This window comes from Myotis nattereri (assembly GCF_964212035.1).
Source record: "Myotis nattereri genome assembly, chromosome: 10".
Taxonomy (NCBI): Eukaryota; Metazoa; Chordata; class Mammalia; order Chiroptera; family Vespertilionidae; genus Myotis; species Myotis nattereri.
In genome coordinates this window covers 71318646-71336943 of record NC_138085.1, presented here as the reverse complement: position 1 = coordinate 71336943, position 18298 = coordinate 71318646, and the positions used below count along the sequence as shown (strand labels likewise).

The window sequence follows — 18298 nt, the reverse complement described above, 5'->3', positions numbered from 1 at the left end:
GATGGAGCAGAGAGTTGGAGATCCGTAGCATTGGCCTCCAGCAGCTCCCCCCTTTAGGGAGCTGGCTCTGCAGAGCCCTATTATGTAAATGCTGGTTCTAAAAATAGGCTTCTCATTCCAGTCCTTCCTCGTTCCCAATCCCAGCCCCTCGCACCCTTCTCACTAATAATTTCTTTTTTAAGGCTCTGTGTTTATGCCTTGGAATCCAGCTCCTGGCGGGACTCCTATTACGGTGGCCGAGTGGAGAGCGGCTCCTTGGAGGGCCTCTCAGCCCCCACCCTACCTCTGAGTCCTCACATGGCCCCCTCTCCAGGCCCCACCTTGGTCTACCCCCTGCTCCCACACCTGAAGAGCCCTCCCAAGAGGCAGCTCTGGGTTTTTGCTTCCAGCTACATCTTTTGCCCTGGCTCCTCAGAAGGCCTTAATGCACTCCACTTCACACGGGACTGCAGCTTTCTAAGGAGGATTTCAAAGGGACATAGTCTCCTGCAGTGTGTGAGCAGAAGATACATGTGTACACCTGTATGTTCTCTCTCTCTCTCTCTCTCTCTCTCTCTCTCTCTCTCTCTCTCTCTCTCTCTCTCCCTGCTCCAGCATCACGGTGAGGGTGAGGCAGCGTCTCTCCACTGTGAGACAGAGAGAGTGAGGGACCCTTGGGGGCAGTCTGGCCAGGGAAGTACCTCCTGAATGTGCCCCCCACAAAGCCCTAAACCTAGGAACTCTGTCCCCTCAGGAAATCAATCTGGAGAAAGACTGGAAGCTGATCACTCTCTTCATTGGGAGCAACGACTTGTGTCATTACTGCGAGAATCCGGTAGGCCCCTGACCCGCCCCTCGGGGACCAGGGGAGGGAGATGCTGACCAGTGGCGTTATTGTGCCCAGGGCCCTGAGCGCCCTCATGGGAGTCACCTTGCCTGCTCTCCAGGCACCTGAGTCCGCCCAGGCAGCCCTGGCTCATACATGCCCCATAAGGCCTGGCATTTCCCACTGCGGGAGGCCCCTCGGAGACCAGCTTCATTGGTCTGATTCCAGAAGAGTCTAGAAGCACCCATGCTGGGCACTGCTGATGGGGTGGCCTCTGTAATGCACACACACTGATTTCTGGTAGCCAGTGGGTAACTTGTGAGACCCACCCCCCACCTGCTTGCAGTCTCTGCCCTGCTTGTTGGTGTTTTTCGTGGGGGTGGAGGGGGTGCAGGGCAGCTGAAACCATGTCATACCTGGGCTGGCTGAAACTGAACCCGTCCCGATAGGAAGGCTTGCTGCACTTCAGGGACATCATGAGTTAACCAGCCTCAGCCTGCCGGCCTGGGAACCACCCCTGTGCCTAACGTTGTTTCTGTGCGGAAACGGGTCCAGACTTACAAACCTTGGGAAGTTGTAACTTTTGGAATACATCTTGTTCTAAGTTGAGGACATCCTGTATTTTATTTGGCCAGAAAAAGACAGCTGCCATTACTCAGAGGTCCTGGTAGAATGCTTGACAGGCACAGGCGGGGGGAGAAGGCATTCATCATTCCTTGTGGCTCAGAGACACCACCGGAGGCTGCATGAGAATTCCTCCCCCCACACGGGTCTCGCTCTTCCAGGCCTGCCGCCCCCCACCCCCACCCCCCCACCCTGTTCTCGGCCTGACTGCGCAGACCCTGGAGGCAGTGACACCGCCCCGGGGGGATTGAAATGTCACTGCATCTTGGACTCAACAGGGTCCAGAAAGCCAGAAGTGACCTCAGAGCCACCTGTGGGGACTTGGGACAGGAAAATGCCTCCACTAGCCCCAGAATGCCTGTCCCTTGTGTAAGCAGGTTTATACTGAGAGTATTTTTGTGAAAAGGACCTGACTGCCAGCCCACAGGACTAACTAGGAAGGGGCTTAACCAGCTTCAGTCGGAAGATGGGTCAGAGGAGCCCGCAAAGGACCGTAGGAGTTAGGGGGAGCCCAGGGGGCCAGCATGGCCATATGGTTGGAGAAGAATGAGACCAGTGACGGGAAGGTCCGGAGGAGTGGCAGGCCCAGCACTGCCAGGGGCTGCCTGTGGGTTTGAGATGCCACGGAGTGGGGTGCCGTGGGGATGATTCATGGTGTCTAACAGAGACCCTGTCCACCAGCAATGAGAGGTGGGCTTCTAGTCGGTCCAGTGCCATCCAAGCCCCTGTGTAAATCCACTCTGCCACCATCCCGGGTGCCCAGGGCCCTCTCGGCTGGGAACAGACCACTCTCCTCCTCTGAGGAGCGCCCAGGGCTGAGGAGAGCCCTTCTTTCTTCACAGGAGGCCCATTCAGCCAGGGAATATGTTCAGCACATCCAACAGGCCCTGGACATCCTCTATGAGGTAGGACAGAGCAGCAGCACATCCGGGGTCCCCTTTCCTGCGGGTAACCTCCTGCCTGCTCGCTCCCTGGGGCCGCTCCCAGGGTGCATGTAGGCAAGTTTGTTCTGTTCGGGGAGATGCATGCTGAGCAGAGCCCCACTGCGAGCAGGCACCGGGACGCTGGGTGGCATGGGAGAGGCGGCCGCCGGCTCCTCTGCGGGGGCATTCTGACCGGATCAGGCTGCATTGCTGGTGGCAAAGAGCTTGCCTCTGAAGCCCGTTGGCCTTGTTGCAGCCAGGGGGTGTGGCTTACCAGCAACGTGACTTCTCTGGATCTCAGTTTCTCAATGTAGAGAGTGGGGCCGATAGAGGAGGTTCACTGAGATGAATACGAGTCATATTTCCCCTCTGAGGCTGTTTCTTTATTGGTACAAGTGGGGAGGGAGAAGTTGGCTTGTAGATGATCCCTTAGGCCAGCGGTTCTCAACCTGTGGGTTGCGACCCCTTTGGGGGTCGAACAACCCTTTCACAGGGGTCCTAAGACCATCAGAAAACACATCTATAATTACATATTGTTTTTGTGATTAATCACTATGCTTTAATTATGTTCAATTTGTAACAATGAAAATACATCCTGCATATCAGATATTTACATGACGATTCATAACAGTAGCAAAATTACAGTTATGAAGGAGCAACGAAAATAATTTTATGGTTGGGGGTCACCACAACATGAGGAACTGTATTAAAGGGTCGAGGCATTAGGAAGGTTGAGAACCACTGCCTTAGGCTCATTCCAGTAATCATCAGTGCCCTACCCCTCCCACATCCCCCCACTTTCCACCACCACCACCACCAACTGCCTGGGGACTAATGAAACCCGCCCCTCTGCTCCCACAGCTTCCAAGGGCTTTTGTCAATGTGGTGGAGGTCATGGAGCTGAGCAGCCTACACCAGGGCCAAGGCGGGAAATGTGACATGCCACTGGCAGCTCAGTAAGTACACAGTCCCGGTCCCAGGTGAGGGCACCCTGGGGAGCAGGGCTCACAAACGCCAACAGTGAGACCATTGCACAGAGAAGACAGTCCTATCTAGCGGGCAACTAGCCAGGGACTTGCAAAATCACTTGGAAAGGCCTCTACAGTATTGAATGCCGACTGTATACATGTCACTTCCTTTCTCAGGACCGCAGTTTGCTTTTCTGTAAAGTGAGACAGACAGACCAAATGGTCCTTAAAGCCTCCTGAATTGCCAACAATTCCAAACTCCAGCTCCAGCGAGTTGCTCTGTGTTTGAGAGGCAGCAGAGGGCCATGAGCTCTACCTGGCCTCAGATCCTGGCTCTGCCATTTAGGACCTGTGGGAGCTTGCCCAAACCACCTCACCCTTTCTGTGCTTTCCGCTTCTCACCGGTAAAATTTCCTTACAAAGTAGATGGGAAGTCTAGAGGCAGTGCATGACAAGTACTGCCCCAGTGGGGCAGGCGCTCAGGAAACAGTAGGCTTTATAATGTCCTTCAGATGGCGGTCCTTGAGGCCACTGCAAGATGAGAACTTCTGTTGGGGGCTAGAATTTATTTAAAGCTCGGCTGTTACCCTGGCAGGGAGTTGGCATCTTCTGAGGCCAGAGGGTCTCCCGGAGTTTTGCTGTGGGGAGGAGAGTCTGTAGGGGGTTGAAGGGTCCTATCTGGGGTCAAATGGATTTGGTGGGAAGATGACAAGCTAGTTCCATTATTGATAGGAACCTAGCCCCCCCGGGTGGAGTGGCCAATAGCTGGGGGTATGGCGGGCTCCTCCAGCAAGGCGGTCTTACATTCCACCTTGACCCGCCCTAGCTTCTCAAGAGACTCCCCACTCTGGAGCTCTGAGGGAGAGTCCCAAGCAGCTGGAGATAGAGGAGGGAGGCCTCAGGAACATAAAGGAGAGGGACTGGGCCATCATGGCCGCCTTCACCCAACTCCATCCCGCTCCCTACCTGGTCATTCTCTGGACAAACCACAGAAGCCACAAGCTTGGGAAGGAGCAGCCATGGGGAATGGGCGGCCTGTCCACACGGAGACCCAGGCATCAGGTGCCAACTCTTCCACCTTCTCTCTCAACAAATACCTGCTGGACCTTGAGGTTCCGTTCTGTGGCCTGGGTCCATGAGTCAGCAAGGCTGTGTTGTGGAGGCACCTGTATGTCATCACCTTCTCATGTGAGGCAGCACAGGGTCCAGGCCCCTGTGGGCAGCAGCTTCCTCTGGGTGGGGGTCAGCCTCCCAGGGGCCCAGAGCCAGGCTGCCCCCAGGGAGCTTCTCCATAGGACTCCTTGCCTTATAGGAGCAACTGCACTTGCTTCAGACGCTTCCAGGAGAACTCCCCAGAGATGCAAGAACTGAAGAAGGTGAACTGGAACTTTCAGGTAGATCTGCACCCCTTCTCTTCCTGCCCCAGGTGAGAGGCACCTTTACTCCAGAGCAAGGATCTGTGTTCAGCAGGGCTTTCCTGAAAGCAAGTGCTCCTATAGGCAGGTCACAGCCCCTGAAATATTTATCCAGCGGGGAGAAGCTGGGGGGAGAGGGGGAGTGAGAAATCTCAGAAGGGAAGCTGAGAGAACTCCCACCTCCCAGCCCTGGGTCAGCCCTGAGGGTGGAGCAGCACTGGGCTCCCAGAGTAGATGTCATGTGATGGCCGCCATCCCCCACCCTGAGGAGGAGGAGAGCATTTACTGCCTGTTGGTCTTTCTCCCTTCTTAAGAACATAAGACTTAGCCCCACCCAACTTACTGTCCCCTCCATTGACATGGCCACTCTGAGCTTTTCTGCAACTTACCCATCTCATGCACAGGGCATGTCATCTTACCTCTTCTAAGCGGCTTCCCATGAGCAACTTCACCCTCAGCTATCGCCCCTCATCAACTGCAGCCTGCACTTCACTGACCCTACCTGCTGCTCATGGTTTTTTTACATCTTGTCTCATTTTCCCAGTTGGATTATAAGCTCCTTAAGAATGAGCATATCAAGTCTCTTTTAGAGTCCATAGTTTTTAAATCCAAAAACTATGGACACTCATCCCCTAAGTTCACACGCACTTGCTGGCGCAGGCATTGGACTGGAGCCCATGGTATATCACCTCTTCATGCAGTGTGAACAGGGGGGGCCTTTGGCCCAGCAGTCTGCCCAGCCTTGCAGAAACTTCAGGGTTGAATTGGGTGGTACTCCTGCCTGCACCCTAGAGCAGCCCCTTCAAGTCCCCTTTGCCTAAGGTGGGTTGGTCTCCATCATGACCAGCCCAAGGCTAGACCCTGTCTGTCCAGGTCAGGAGGGTTGAGCAGCCTCTCTCGTCCTCAGAGTGGTGTCTCCAGGTTCTCCTACTGGCACCAGTACCTGCAGCGTGAGGACTTCACGGTGGTCGTGCAGCCTTTCTTCCAAAACACGCTTGTCCCCCTGAACGAGGTAAGCTGCAGGCATTACTAGGAGGCACATGTGTGGGGCCATATCTTAGACCAGTGGTTCTCAACCTATGGGTCGCGACCCCTTTGGTGGTCAAACGACCCTTTCACAAGAGTCGCCTAAGACCATCCTGCATATCAGATATTTACATGACGATTCATAACAGTAGCAACATTACAGTGATGAAGTAGCAACGAAAATAATGTTATGGTTGGGTCACAACATGAGGAACTGTATTTAAAGGGCCAGAAGGTTGAGAACCACTGTCTTAGACGGTGTATTTTCTTCTCTACGTGGGTTTTTCTGCTTCCCCTTCACCTTTTTTTTTTTGAGTATGATTAGAACCTAGATTCATTTGGAAAGAAAAGGATAAACTCAACATTGACCAAGCTCCTGAGGCCTGGCCCTGCTATTTGCTGGATTGGGATAGAATGGAAATCTTCCTAAATATGTTATTCTTTGTCAGCCATTAGGGCAGGGATGCTCAAGGAAAAGGATGGACTGTGGGTGGCTATCATGCATGTCTGTTTAAAAAAATAAAAATTTAAAAATTGGGGAATTTCTTCATCAATATCTGAGCCAGTTATCAGCAGAGTTGAAGGAATGAAAGGAGATATGCCCCGGCCGCCTGCGAGGTGGGTGGGGGCGGGTAGCGGTGCCCTTGTCCCAGGAAGATAACGCCCTTGCCTTTGGTCACAGAGAGGAGGAGCTGACCTCACCTTCTTCTCCGAAGACTGTTTCCACTTCTCAGAACGCGGGCATGCCGAGATGGCCATCGCGCTCTGGAACAACATGGTGAGTGCCTGGGGCCTGCTGGGCTCCGTCAAAGAGGGCCACCCCAGGATGTCGACAACAAAAGCCTACTGGCTGCCATAGCATCTTTCTCCCCAAAGCTCATAGGGTAGCACACGTATTTGCCCTGACAGATCTGATTCTTTCAGTAATGCCCTAGTACTGTGCGGGGATAACTTTGTAATCAGGTAGACTAGATAAAAACAACGGTTTCAACCCCTTACCGTGTGACCTTGGGCAAATGATCTCTCTCTCTCCGGCCATCTGTATCATCATCTGTAAGAACAATGAAAATGATACAGATCTCAGAAATTGGAGGTGATGTGAAAACAGCACTCAGCCCGATAATTAACATTCAACCAATGTCAGCCCCATCACTCCAGTCTCAACACATTCCCAACCCTTATTTCTTTAAACAGCAAAGAGAAAAGAGCCACCCAGTCTGTTTTCCCAGGTTGCCACCTATTCCCATCCTTTCTTAAGGTGGTAAAGGGGACCTTGTACAATGAGCATCCAGCCCAGGGGCCACAGGAACCCCTGGCCCTGCCCCTGCCCGGTATGGCTGGCTACTCACTACTGGACAACCAGCTACATTTGCACAGAGCCATGAAATGCCTTTCCAATCCTCTGGCTTCTTTTGCTCTAATCTCAGTGGGTAACCCAATCTCCACCCCCACGTGCATGTTCCCTCATTTCTCCCATGGTGACTAAACAGACTGCACTCCTGCTCCTTTTACCGCCGTTGAGGCCCGCTGTGTCCCTGCCAACCACCACTGTGCAAATAGTCCCACACCTGTCAACTCACCCAATAGGTCCAGTATCTCACTTGGCTGACTCACAATATTGACTTTTCCCTTAGCTACACCATCTCCTCTCCTCAGAACAGCACGTAAGCCGGTTTTATCCTTGGCCTACTTCATTGCAGACTCAGCCTTCCTCTACTTTTGTTTTCTATCTGCTGACATCACATTCTGCCCACTCCTAAATCTTTCATCATACTCTCAGCCCAGGACTCTGAATTTCAGCCAAAACATCTTGTGGTTCCTTCCCACTCAGCCTCCACACGGTAACTGTTTTGATCCAAGTGTGTGCAGTCTAAAACAAAAATCTATGAAAGAAATGAATCGAAGTCCAGTTGTCCTTCAGTGGCTGAGTCATGTGACTTCATTCCTTTTAACATCCCCCCGCCCCCAAGAATGGGTTTCTATGCAGGATCCTATTTATCTCCCTGAGATCTCAGGGGATTCCAAGAAGGGCGCAAAATGCTAAGCCCTTAGCCTTTCCTTCCCAGCATTTCCTGGTGGCGTTCTGAGCCTGCCTAATGCCAGGAGTCTCCTAGGGCTTGATGACTCAGAAATGACAGGGCCCATTGGTCTCTTTCTGCATGAATTAAGGATGTAGTTCTGGCCTCTTCCAAAGCAGTTCTCCCCATTCACCCAGGTGAGAGGTTTTTATACATAAAGGCAACTGGGAGGGGTTTAGATCTGAAAACAAAAGGTACACACTGCCATGGAGCCATATAGATAACAATACAAGACTGCCCTTGGCTCCCCTCCCATCATTGTCCCAGCCATACTTCGAATTTAAAAAACAACAAAGTAAAGCTGGACTAAAATCATCTAAGAATATCTTACCCTTTGCTATATAATTTTGGGAAATAATTATATAGTCCAGTGTTTTCATCCAAAGCCTTCTCAGATATAAAGCTATTGCATCACACCAACTTTTCAGAGTATTTCTTACTGGAATTTCACCCCTAGAGTGACATAAAATAAATAACAGGCTCATAGAGGTCATCTGGTCAGAATGCCCTATAATTAAAACACAGAGACATGAAGCAATTTGCCCAGGATCACACAGCCAGTTAGTGGCAGAGCAGGGGTTGAAACCCAGGTCTAGTTGCCTAGCGTTCTGGACACAGCACCACTTGGCCTTCCCACTCCCAGCCAGATAAGCTCATATGTACCCGGTGAATTCATGTCTCATAATTAGAGTCCTATGACATAGTGTCTGCAGGCTTTGGCCGGTGATCCCAGGGTACCCTACCGTGCAGCAAACACACTTTAGACTCTTCATCTCCTGCCCCTCCTCTCTTAACAGTTAGGCTGCTTCCAGAGACGTTTGCAAAAATATTAGCAATAGCAGGACGTGTTTTTCTCCTCCTTTTTATTCTTTTGTCTTCTTATAAAGTTTCTCCTTATTTTTTTCTGATGCCTAGCCAGCAGTGTTGAAATGCCCCCTCGCCACCACAACCACCACCCCGCCCCCCCGCCCCCCTCCCCCCACCAGCTACTGTGTGCATCTCCCCAGGCGCTGGGGGACAGCCTAGCCTCATGATGGCAGCCCTGTCTCCAGGCCTCATCCCCAGAAATTTTGACTTAGTCTTGGATGACACCTGGGTTTAGTATATTTTAAAAGCTCCCCAGGTGGCATTATTATACAGGGTTTGCAAACCACTGCCTGAGATGTATTCACCACAGAAGTCTGCAGAAATGAAATTCTGACCAAGCCACACACCCTGCTTTCAAATTCCCAAGGCCCACCCTCCCCAAAGGAGAGGCCAGGCCCCTTAGCACCAGACACCAGGCCTTCTGGGACCTGACCCCAGTCAACCTATCTGGCAGCTGCTCCACCCTCAGATTTGCACTTGGCAATCTAATAAGGAGTGAAATTTCCTGCGCCGCCCATGCTGTCTCTGCCTCCAAGTGTGTGCTGTCACTCACCCCTTACCCCGGACTGCCCTTCCAACCTGCTTCTTACCCATCTCACCACTCAACTCCGGTGCCAGCTCCCACAGGAAGCCTCTCTGAGTCCCCAGAGGAGTCTAGAGGCCCACCCAACCCCACTGTACCCTGGCCCTGACCTGTCATTTGGCTCTTCATCGGTGCATATGGCTTCAGAAAGATGGGTTCTAGGAAAAACAGCCCCGTTTGTGTGGCCAGCCCCAGGCCTCCTGCCCCTGCACTTCTCCACTCCAATCTCTGCTCCACCCACCCACTCACTCAACCACCAGTTATTGGGCACCCTATGTGGTGGGCACTGCTCCACGCGCTGGGAAAGCAGCAATCAAAAAGAAAGAATGGCCCTGTTCTCATGGAGCCTACAGTCTAGTTGGGAACAGACAAATAACAAACAAACAAATGAACAAGGTAATTTCTGACCACATTCAGGGCTTAAAAAAAAAATAAAGCAGGGAACTATGAGAGAGAGTAATGGTGGGTGAGAAGCAGGCCTCACTGTAGAAGTGGCCTGTGACCTGAGAGAGGCTGCCAGGCATGCAGAGGGCTGGGCCAAACTGCTCCAGGCAGAGGGGGTAGGACCGCTGCGGGCCTGGAGTCAGGGATGAGCTTGAAGCTTCTGAGAACATAAAGGCCAGTGTAACTGGAGGGAGGGAGCAGGGTCAGAGAGGTGAGCAGGGCCTGGTCCTTGGATGGCTCTCCAGCCGTATGAACCCATTTACCCTCTGGCTGTTGAGTAGCGATGGACTAGCAGGAAGCAAGCATGGAATTGGAAAGACCATTAAGGGGCTGCTGGAGTCCAGGTGGGAGATGAAGCTGGCTGGAATCAGGGTGGTAGCATGGAGGAGGAGAGAGTGTTTTAGAGTGACTGATGGATGAGGAAAAAGAGGAATAAAGGATGACTCCTTAGTTTGAGGTTAAGGAAATTGAGTGGATGGTTGAGGTGGTAGAAGGAGGAAGGATTGGCGGGGAAAACTCCAAGTTCTTTGTTGGACGTGGTAAGTTAGTGATGCCTTCCAGATACTCACCTGGTGTTATCAGGTAAGCTATTAAATATCTGAGTCTGGCGCTCAGGGAGTCGGTCAGGGAGGGAGATTTAGGGGGGGAAATGTGGGTGTCATTAGCATAGAGGTGGTATTCAAAACCACAGGTTTAACTGAGAGCCCTAGAGAAAGAATAGGTGGGAAAGAGTATAGGACCAACTGTTAAGCCCTAGGACATTCATTCCAACCTTTGATACCAGCAATAGAGGAAGATGAGGAGGGGGAGGGGGAAGGAAACAAGTAGAGCATGATCTCCCGGGAGCCAGATAAGTGAGTGGCTTGAAAGGGAGGTATCAACTTTGACAAATGCTGCTGAAAAGTCAAACAAGACAAGGACACACACAAAAAGGTGATCATTGGACCTGGCAACGCAGGGGCCATTGGTGACTCTGACAGAGCTTCAGCCAATGAGGAGACTGGAGACCCATTGGAATGGGTGTCAGAGAAAAGGGGAGACCAGGAGCACAGCCAGTGATTACAAACAACTCTCCCTAGAGTTATGAGAAGTAATGGCAGAGGTCGCTGGAGGGGATGTGGGGTCGAGGGGAGGGCAGTTAAATGATGGGAGACAGAATGGTTTGTGCTCTGATAGCAGGGAACCAGTAAAAAGGGAGAAACTCAATCACCAACCCCAAATCATCACTACCTTCCTCTGCACCACTTAGTTCCTAGGTCCCTGGGACATCATTGGGAATCATCCAACCTGGCCTTCAGCATTCGTCTCTCACCAGGTGGTTCCGTTACAATAGCGCTAAGTAGAAATAACACTCTCGTATACTGTATATGTAAGTCGCCTCCTGTTCACATGTGCTTTCATTTCATCTTCTCATCTGATGCTCACAACAACCCAATGTGGATTTGTCAGGACAGGGTTTAATGACCTGCCCCTAACCTTGGGACAGTTCAGGAGCCAGCCTAGCCTCCTACAGGCCGTTATCAGCAGAGCCAGGACCCCAGCGGATGACACTGCTGTGCTCTGTCCAGTCACCATGCGGGCGCCAGGGCAGCCCTTCCTCCTCTAACTGTGTTGCTAAGGAACAGGTATAAAGGCTTTAAGTCAACAACAAAAATCAAGACCATGAGCCAGGTGTGGTCATTAGCTGGCACAGAGTACTTCCACTTACCTCATAGGCAATACCTGGAGTCAGGAGCTGCGGAGGTCAGGAACCGGCAGGGACAGATGATCAGATCGTGGAGGCCAGAAGTTCAGGACAGTCGAATAGGTGTTCATGCTTGGGACTGGCTACATGTCAGGGGGCAGGCCAGGTGAAGGTGCTGGGAGGAAGAGGTCCAGCAGCTTGCAGCTCATCCTCAGAGGGTCCCAGGGTCAAAACTATTCAGGAGAACCTCTCTGAACCACAGTTGCTCCCAGAAACGTTGTGAGTAAACCTTTCTATCTATGAAGAAAACATACAAAGATGCTCAAGTGAGAAAACCCAATTTCTTAAGGTTGACAAGCCGAGTATAGTAATGGTGTCATGGTAACCAATGTGTTTGCCAAGTTTTCCTGAAGTTGACTAGCCTCACACACTTCAAGAAGTTGGTAAATACGACGATCACCATTTTATAAACTGAAAATGCAGAATGTCTGCGATCACAGCCACCCGCAAGGGAAGCAGGAAATGGAGGTGCTAGGCCCTGACTTCCACTCAATGTGGCCTCTGGACCGGTCAGTCTCTCTTGGGCCTCAGTAAATCCAGGACACAGACTCGGGGGCCCACCCTGCTCTGGTGGGCCTGTCACTCTGTGAGGGAGAGCCAGGTCCAGCTCTGGCCCCGGGGCTGGTGGTATCTGCTGTGGGTTTTGCTTCTTAGCTGGTTTCAGTTTTGCAAAGAGAAGGAGTCTGGTGTGAGAGACCCCTCCCGACAGAGTGGTCTCCCAGCTTCGGAGGAATCAGAATTTCCTTTCTCTCATCAGCTGGAACCAGTGGGCCGTAAGACGACCTCCAACAACTTCACCTACAGCCGAACCAAACTCAAGTGTCCCTCTCCTGTGAGTAAAGGTCCCACCTGCCCAGCGTGGGACAGGTGTCTGGGGTGGGGGTGGGGGCAATATAGCCACCGGGAGACACACAAATCCCCTGGGAGGCTTTGGCATGGTGCACTTCATTCACTGCCACCATTCTCACATCTCGCCTCTCCGCATTGTCCCAGACACCTTGCAGCTCCTCAGAGTGCGGGCAGCCATGGGTGAGGGGCGGAGAAAGCAAGAGGCACTCAGGGGAGGCAGGCAGGACTGGCAGAAGCTTGAGTCACCCTCTACCCTGAGGGGTCTGAGTCATGCTCTGTCTTAAACCAGGCGGAGGAGCTCTCCCAAGCCAGCCATGCCACTAGGGCTGCGGGGGTTGGGCGGCAAAGAGGAATAAGACACCGTGTCTGTTCTGGGAGCCTGCAATCCACCTCCTCCCTTTCCACCACGGCCTTTTCCAGGCCCTTACTGCCTTAACCTGGACCACTGGCAAAGTCCCGAACTTGCTCCCCAGCTCTCCTCTCTCCCCTCTCCATCCATCCCATAATCACTGCCAGACACCAGCCTGCCAGTATTGTCAAGGCTACTTGAAACCCTTCCCTCCATGAAACCGTCCATGAAAGAAAGGCACCTTACACATCGTCTGTTCCGTCACTGCTCCTCTGGAGGCGCATCCGCCATCTCAGCCTCTGGAAAATCTCCACATCCTTCAGGCCCTGTCGGGGCTACTGTCCCTGCACCTGCCTTGGCCTCTCTTCTGTTTACACTGCTCCTAAGACACTGAAAGGCTCCTTCGTGATGTGATCGCTTCTCAACATGTCTTGTCTCCTACCTGGTCAATGAGAGAAGTCACATCTTAGCCCTCGGGCACTCTCACAGCTCCCCTAGCACATGGCTCCCGCAACACTCAGTTCGTGTTCACTGAAAGGGAGGAGGGACCCAGGGAGGTAGGCCCAAGCGCCTCCTCTCCCATCCCTTCTCATTCTGGTTCTCCAATCGACTGCAGAACCAGCTGTCCTTCCACACTGACCTTCTCTGCTCCCCCAGCACCCCTGGAGGGGAGGATGGGAATAGTGGTCCAGTAGTGGCTTAAAAGAAAGAGTTGGGGTCTCCCCCAAGACATTCATTGGTCACCTGTCGGTTCCCAATCTTTCACAATCGGGTGGACAGGAAAGGAGATGCTGGTGAGACACACAGGAGGTTGTAGCTGGGTGTTGCCCACTTTGGACCCCTCCTCCAGGAGACCGGGGCACAGTGAGAGGGAGGAGCTTTGCAGACCATGAGCTGGGGACATGTGCAAGGCTGTGGTAGCCTCTCCAGCACGGGACCCAAAGAGCCCAAGGTGGGCAGCTGGATGGTTTTCAGAGGCCCCAACCCCTGACCCTCTCCTCCTCCGCAGGAGAGCCCTTACCTCCACACGCTGAGGAATAGTCAGCTACTCCAAAACCAGGCTGAAGAAGGCCCCAACGTGCTCCCCTGGGCCGTGCCAGTGGCGGCAGGAGGTGGCCTTGCAGTTGGCGTCGGCGTGGTGATGGCATGGAGAGCCATGAGAAGCCGCCAGAAGGAAAATCCTCCAATAAGCCTGGACACTGTGAAATTGTAGGCCCACCAGCCGCATGGATGCTCATCCTAGAAGCCCCAGCCACACACTCTTCCCCAGCCCTCTACCTCAGCCACCACAGAGCGCACTTGCTTCCACACATGGTGATGTAGGAAGCCAAAAGGACCTTCCTGACTTACTGAGCCCTGGGGCCAATGCTCCTGGAATTGGCAAATTTTAATGAAGGCCAAAGCCATTCTGTTCTTGGGTTAACCTGCTTGAAGCTCTTGCCTTCCATCTGTCATGTGATGCAGGTGTGGGAGCTAGGGCCTTTCCTGTCATCTCAGCCAGAGCTCCCCAAGTGATGGCCAACCCCAACCAGACCAACCCCTATCGGGCTCCAGCCAGCACTGGAGGAGCAGCTCCTCAGTCCCCAAACCCACTACTTAGCGTGTGGGGAGGACGTTGGTCACCGGGTGCTGGCTAAAGTTCAGGAGCTGCCTGGCCACCATCCATTACAGTCCAACACATACCTGCCGTGCACCTGTTTTGTACCAGGACAACATAGAGCACTGTGGTACCTCCAAGGCTGTGAGGTTCCTGGCCAAGGAGACAAACTCCTTCAAGAGACAAGAAGCTCTGAGACAGTGCAATTCAACGCTGCGGTGTTGACGGGTAAACGCATCCCATTGCTCTCAAGAATAGGAGAGTTCCTTGGGAAAAGTTTCCTGAAAAAGGGCAATTTTGAAAATGCCATTTAAAAAAATTAAAGGATTGGGACATGAATACCTTATATATCCTCAACCTGGTTTACTCAAGGGACTAAATTTCGGAATGATGTCCTCTTTCTACATTACCAGGTTGCTGAGAGAGAGCTGGAGAGTCTGACAACACAGGCCCCTACCAGGGCAAGCCCTGAGCTGGATGTCTTTCCAAGATTACTCCTTTGATTTTGCACAAAAACCCAGGGAGGGGATGATGAAAAGTTTTGAAACTAGGAGGGGTGGTTGTGCAGCATTGTGAATGCACTAAATGCTACTGACTTCTTCCCTTTAAAATGGTTAATTGTAAGTCCTATGAATTTCACCTCAATAAAAAGCAAACAAAATGAATCCGTTATCATCTGCATTCTAAGTATATCTCCATATATCTCCGATCACATAGCATGGCATGACAGAGAATGTGAGTTAGAACCTCAGTTACACCATTTGAATGTGTGGCCTATAGAGCACACCCCATCAGCAGCCTGAGCCCCAGTCTCTCAGATTCGTCTATAAAAGTGGACTCAGAGAACCCATTTTGCCTGCCTCACAGCACTGCTGGGAAACAAGAAACGCATGTAAAAATGCTCTAAAATACTGCACACCTGGAAATGAGTTCTTTTCTCCTCTGTGGGGAGTTGAGATAGTGTTCAGACTGCAGGGGAAGAGGAGAGGTCCGGAGACAGGTGTGGGGACGGAGCAATAATGGATGGATGAAGAATGCCTGCCTTCCTCTCGTGAAGGGTCATCATCTTATCACTTTTGCAAAACAGGTACAAAGAAAAATAATGCCAATAAGAGTTGACAGAGGGCTTACACTATGATAGGCCCCATGGTGCACAATAATTAAAATTTCTACATCCCTATTGTCATCTCCTTTTTACAGAGAAGACAACCAAGACTCAGAGGAGAGGTAACTGGCCCCGAGTTATACTTTCATTACATAATGGGACATTCATCGAAATGGAAACTAGTATCCAGGGAAGGGGAAAATCCCAAAGCATAAAACAGACGATTCCAGCAGTGAACTGGGCCAAATTGCAGATACACATGGTACAAAATAAAAGTCTATAAAAAAAGAGGACATTGTCTTCACAAGGCTAGGATGGCACCATGAGTTCCTCTGTTTCGATTGGTCTAAAGAACTCAGTCATCTCTAGTTAAAAGCTATTATTTTAAAAATTAATGGAAGGGACTACCATTTATTTTACTAGAATATATGTGGAGTTTCAACAGCAGGCAAATCTTTTAATTAGAAAAAAAATGAAGATAGAATCCCTGTGAGAATCAGTAGACAAAACAAATGGCAAGGTTAGACCCACATGTTACGTAACAGTCTTATAACAGGATTGAAGGCAAACTATACGTTTGCTTAGAAAGATTAAAGACGAGGAATTTAAAACATGAGACAAGAATAAGGCATTATTTTTCCCCCAAAAAAGGGCAGATTTATGAAAGAACTAAGAATCATATAGAACTTCTAAAAATCAAATACATTGGTATTAAAGAAAATTAAACTTCGGGAGATAAAACAGAGTAAGTATTTAGTGAAGCAGTATTTCCTGTGTATTTACTGTACACCAGGCATTGTTTTTAGCGGTAAGTCTGCATTACTCATCGATTCCCACAAAGCCCAGGGAGGTACACCCTACTATTAGCTCAATCTTACAGACAGGGAAACTAAAGCAGATTCTGTGCCTTTTCAGTCTTTTTGTAAGAACTGAGATAAAAACAACAGTTTAAAGGATGGGTATTCAGTACTTAACTTCTTTCCCACATCAGTGGTTATTGAAGGGGCTTTGTAAAACAGCCATAATAATGAAACAATATTTGGCACCTTACAGTTTTACAAAGCATTCCAGTATATTCTCATTTGATCCTCACCACAAACTTGGAAACAAAGGACAGTGTTGTTAAGAAAAAAAAACACCCAAAACTTGGAAAGACAGGAAACTGACCACTTGCCCTGTAGTGTCCTTGTTCCACAAGCTCATCTAAGAGCTATTTCGTTATCTAGAATATACTGTTAGACTTTGCTGTTGACTATTTGATTAGAACTCAGACATGTTGACCAGTGGATTTCTGACTAGTGGGAAAGATAACCTCAAGATTAGTTGTATCAGTTACAGTTAATGTCCTATGGGACATTCACCGGTTCTGTGTCCATAAGCAACATTATTTCAGCATTCCTGTGACCAACTACCTGCAAATCTCCACTCCTCAGATTTTTCTTCGAACCAAACTTCACCATCTTAGTCATTCCCTCATTAATTACTGAGTTAAAAAGTCTCTGACATGTGTTCTTTCTGTATTATATGAGAGTCATGCTTTTAACTTTTTAAAAATCAAGAAAATGATTTTTTAAATTATTTTAAAATAACAAGAGAACATATCTTTTAAAATTTTAAGAAAATTTTTAAAACCTCAGGATATATATTTTTTTTAACTGGTAAAATTGAAGTAGGAACCAACCATCCAGTAATTCTATTCCCAGGTAATAGTTCTCAAAGAAACATTTGCAAATATGTCCCTCTAGGGAGGTGGGTGCAAGCATATTCATGACCATGTTCATAAAATCACGAAAGCGAGAAATGATGAAATCAATGTCCATCATGAGTGGATTGGGAAATACCTTAGGGTATATTAACACACCGATGCATCAGTGAAAAATGAATCACTACAGTTTCATTTATCAACTTGGGTGAATCTTACATCTAATGTTAAAAGAAGAAAGTCTGACAAAGGATTCATGAAATCTGATTCCATTTTTAAAAGGAGCTAGATAGTGAAGGTAGTAAAGGAAATCAATGTGACAATTACCATAAAAATCAGTAAAGTTAGACCTTTGAGAGAAGGAGGGCTCTGCATTTGAGAGGGGGTGTGCGGAGGGCTTCTAAGATACTAGCATTGCTGTTTCTAACATGGATGTTGGATTCACAAGATCTTGCTTGGTAACTTCCTTTAAGTTGATGCATATATATTTTAGGCTTTTCCTATACATATATCTCATCATAATTTTAAAGTTCAAAGAATGAAGGAAGATGGTTTATACAAGAGCCAAGCTAAATTAGGTTGTTTATTTATTGAGTGGCCAGTTGCAAGGGGCTCTTTGAGGCCTTGAAGCCAGAGGACATCCCCAGGAAAATCCCCACTTCCCCGGCCCTGATAGAAAAGCTGTTCTCAAAGGCCACATACAAATCTTTGTAAGTGTTCATTACAAAGCCACCAAAGTGAAGTAAATACGAGTCAAAGTTGACCTGGGCAAGGAGACAGAGACACACTCTTCAGGGCAGGCCCCGAATCCAGCTGGCTCCGGACCCAGCGTCCTGGGAGCTGGCCAGGTGAGGCCCAGCTCCTTAGCAACAAGGAACTTGCGAGCAGCAGCAAGAGCTCACTGGGCTTCCGCTGAAGCAGGCCCCGGAAGGGTGCACCCCCTGGATCTCTGTGTGATGGTCAGAAGACTTGTCGCTGTAAGTGTGTTTCCACTGTCCTGGCAGCTGACACTGTGTGCCCTTCCAGAGAGGCCCAGAGTCCATCCCTCTTGGCCCTGGTGCAGCCTCCAGCCACAAGCATCTGCCATCAGCTTTCACACGGTGCTGGGGGAGCAGAAGAGGGTGTGGGGGAGGCAAGAGGGAGGAGGGGAAATGGAGGCTGCCCTAAATATAGTCCACGTGGACATGTTCGGGATTTGAATTTCGTTATTTGTGATCAA

At 50.2% G+C, this 18298-nt stretch overlaps 1 protein-coding gene across 1 annotated transcript in view; it reads left to right on the top strand.

Annotated features, from left to right (window-relative positions):
- Positions 1 to 14937, top strand: part of PLB1 (phospholipase B1) — a gene marked incomplete at its 5' end in the record, with an annotated part of 112904 nt that extends 97967 nt beyond the window's left edge. The window contains 8 exons of the mRNA XM_081100655.1: positions 734 to 814; positions 2272 to 2334; positions 3214 to 3308; positions 4633 to 4714; positions 5643 to 5747; positions 6444 to 6539; positions 12235 to 12309; positions 13685 to 14937. Coding sequence (XP_080956781.1) covers positions 734 to 814; positions 2272 to 2334; positions 3214 to 3308; positions 4633 to 4714; positions 5643 to 5747; positions 6444 to 6539; positions 12235 to 12309; positions 13685 to 13888 — 801 coding nt within the window. The 3' untranslated portion in view covers positions 13889 to 14937. The remainder of the gene's footprint in view (positions 1 to 733; positions 815 to 2271; positions 2335 to 3213; positions 3309 to 4632; positions 4715 to 5642; positions 5748 to 6443; positions 6540 to 12234; positions 12310 to 13684) is intronic.
- Positions 14938 to 18298: the final 3361 nt, after the last annotated feature.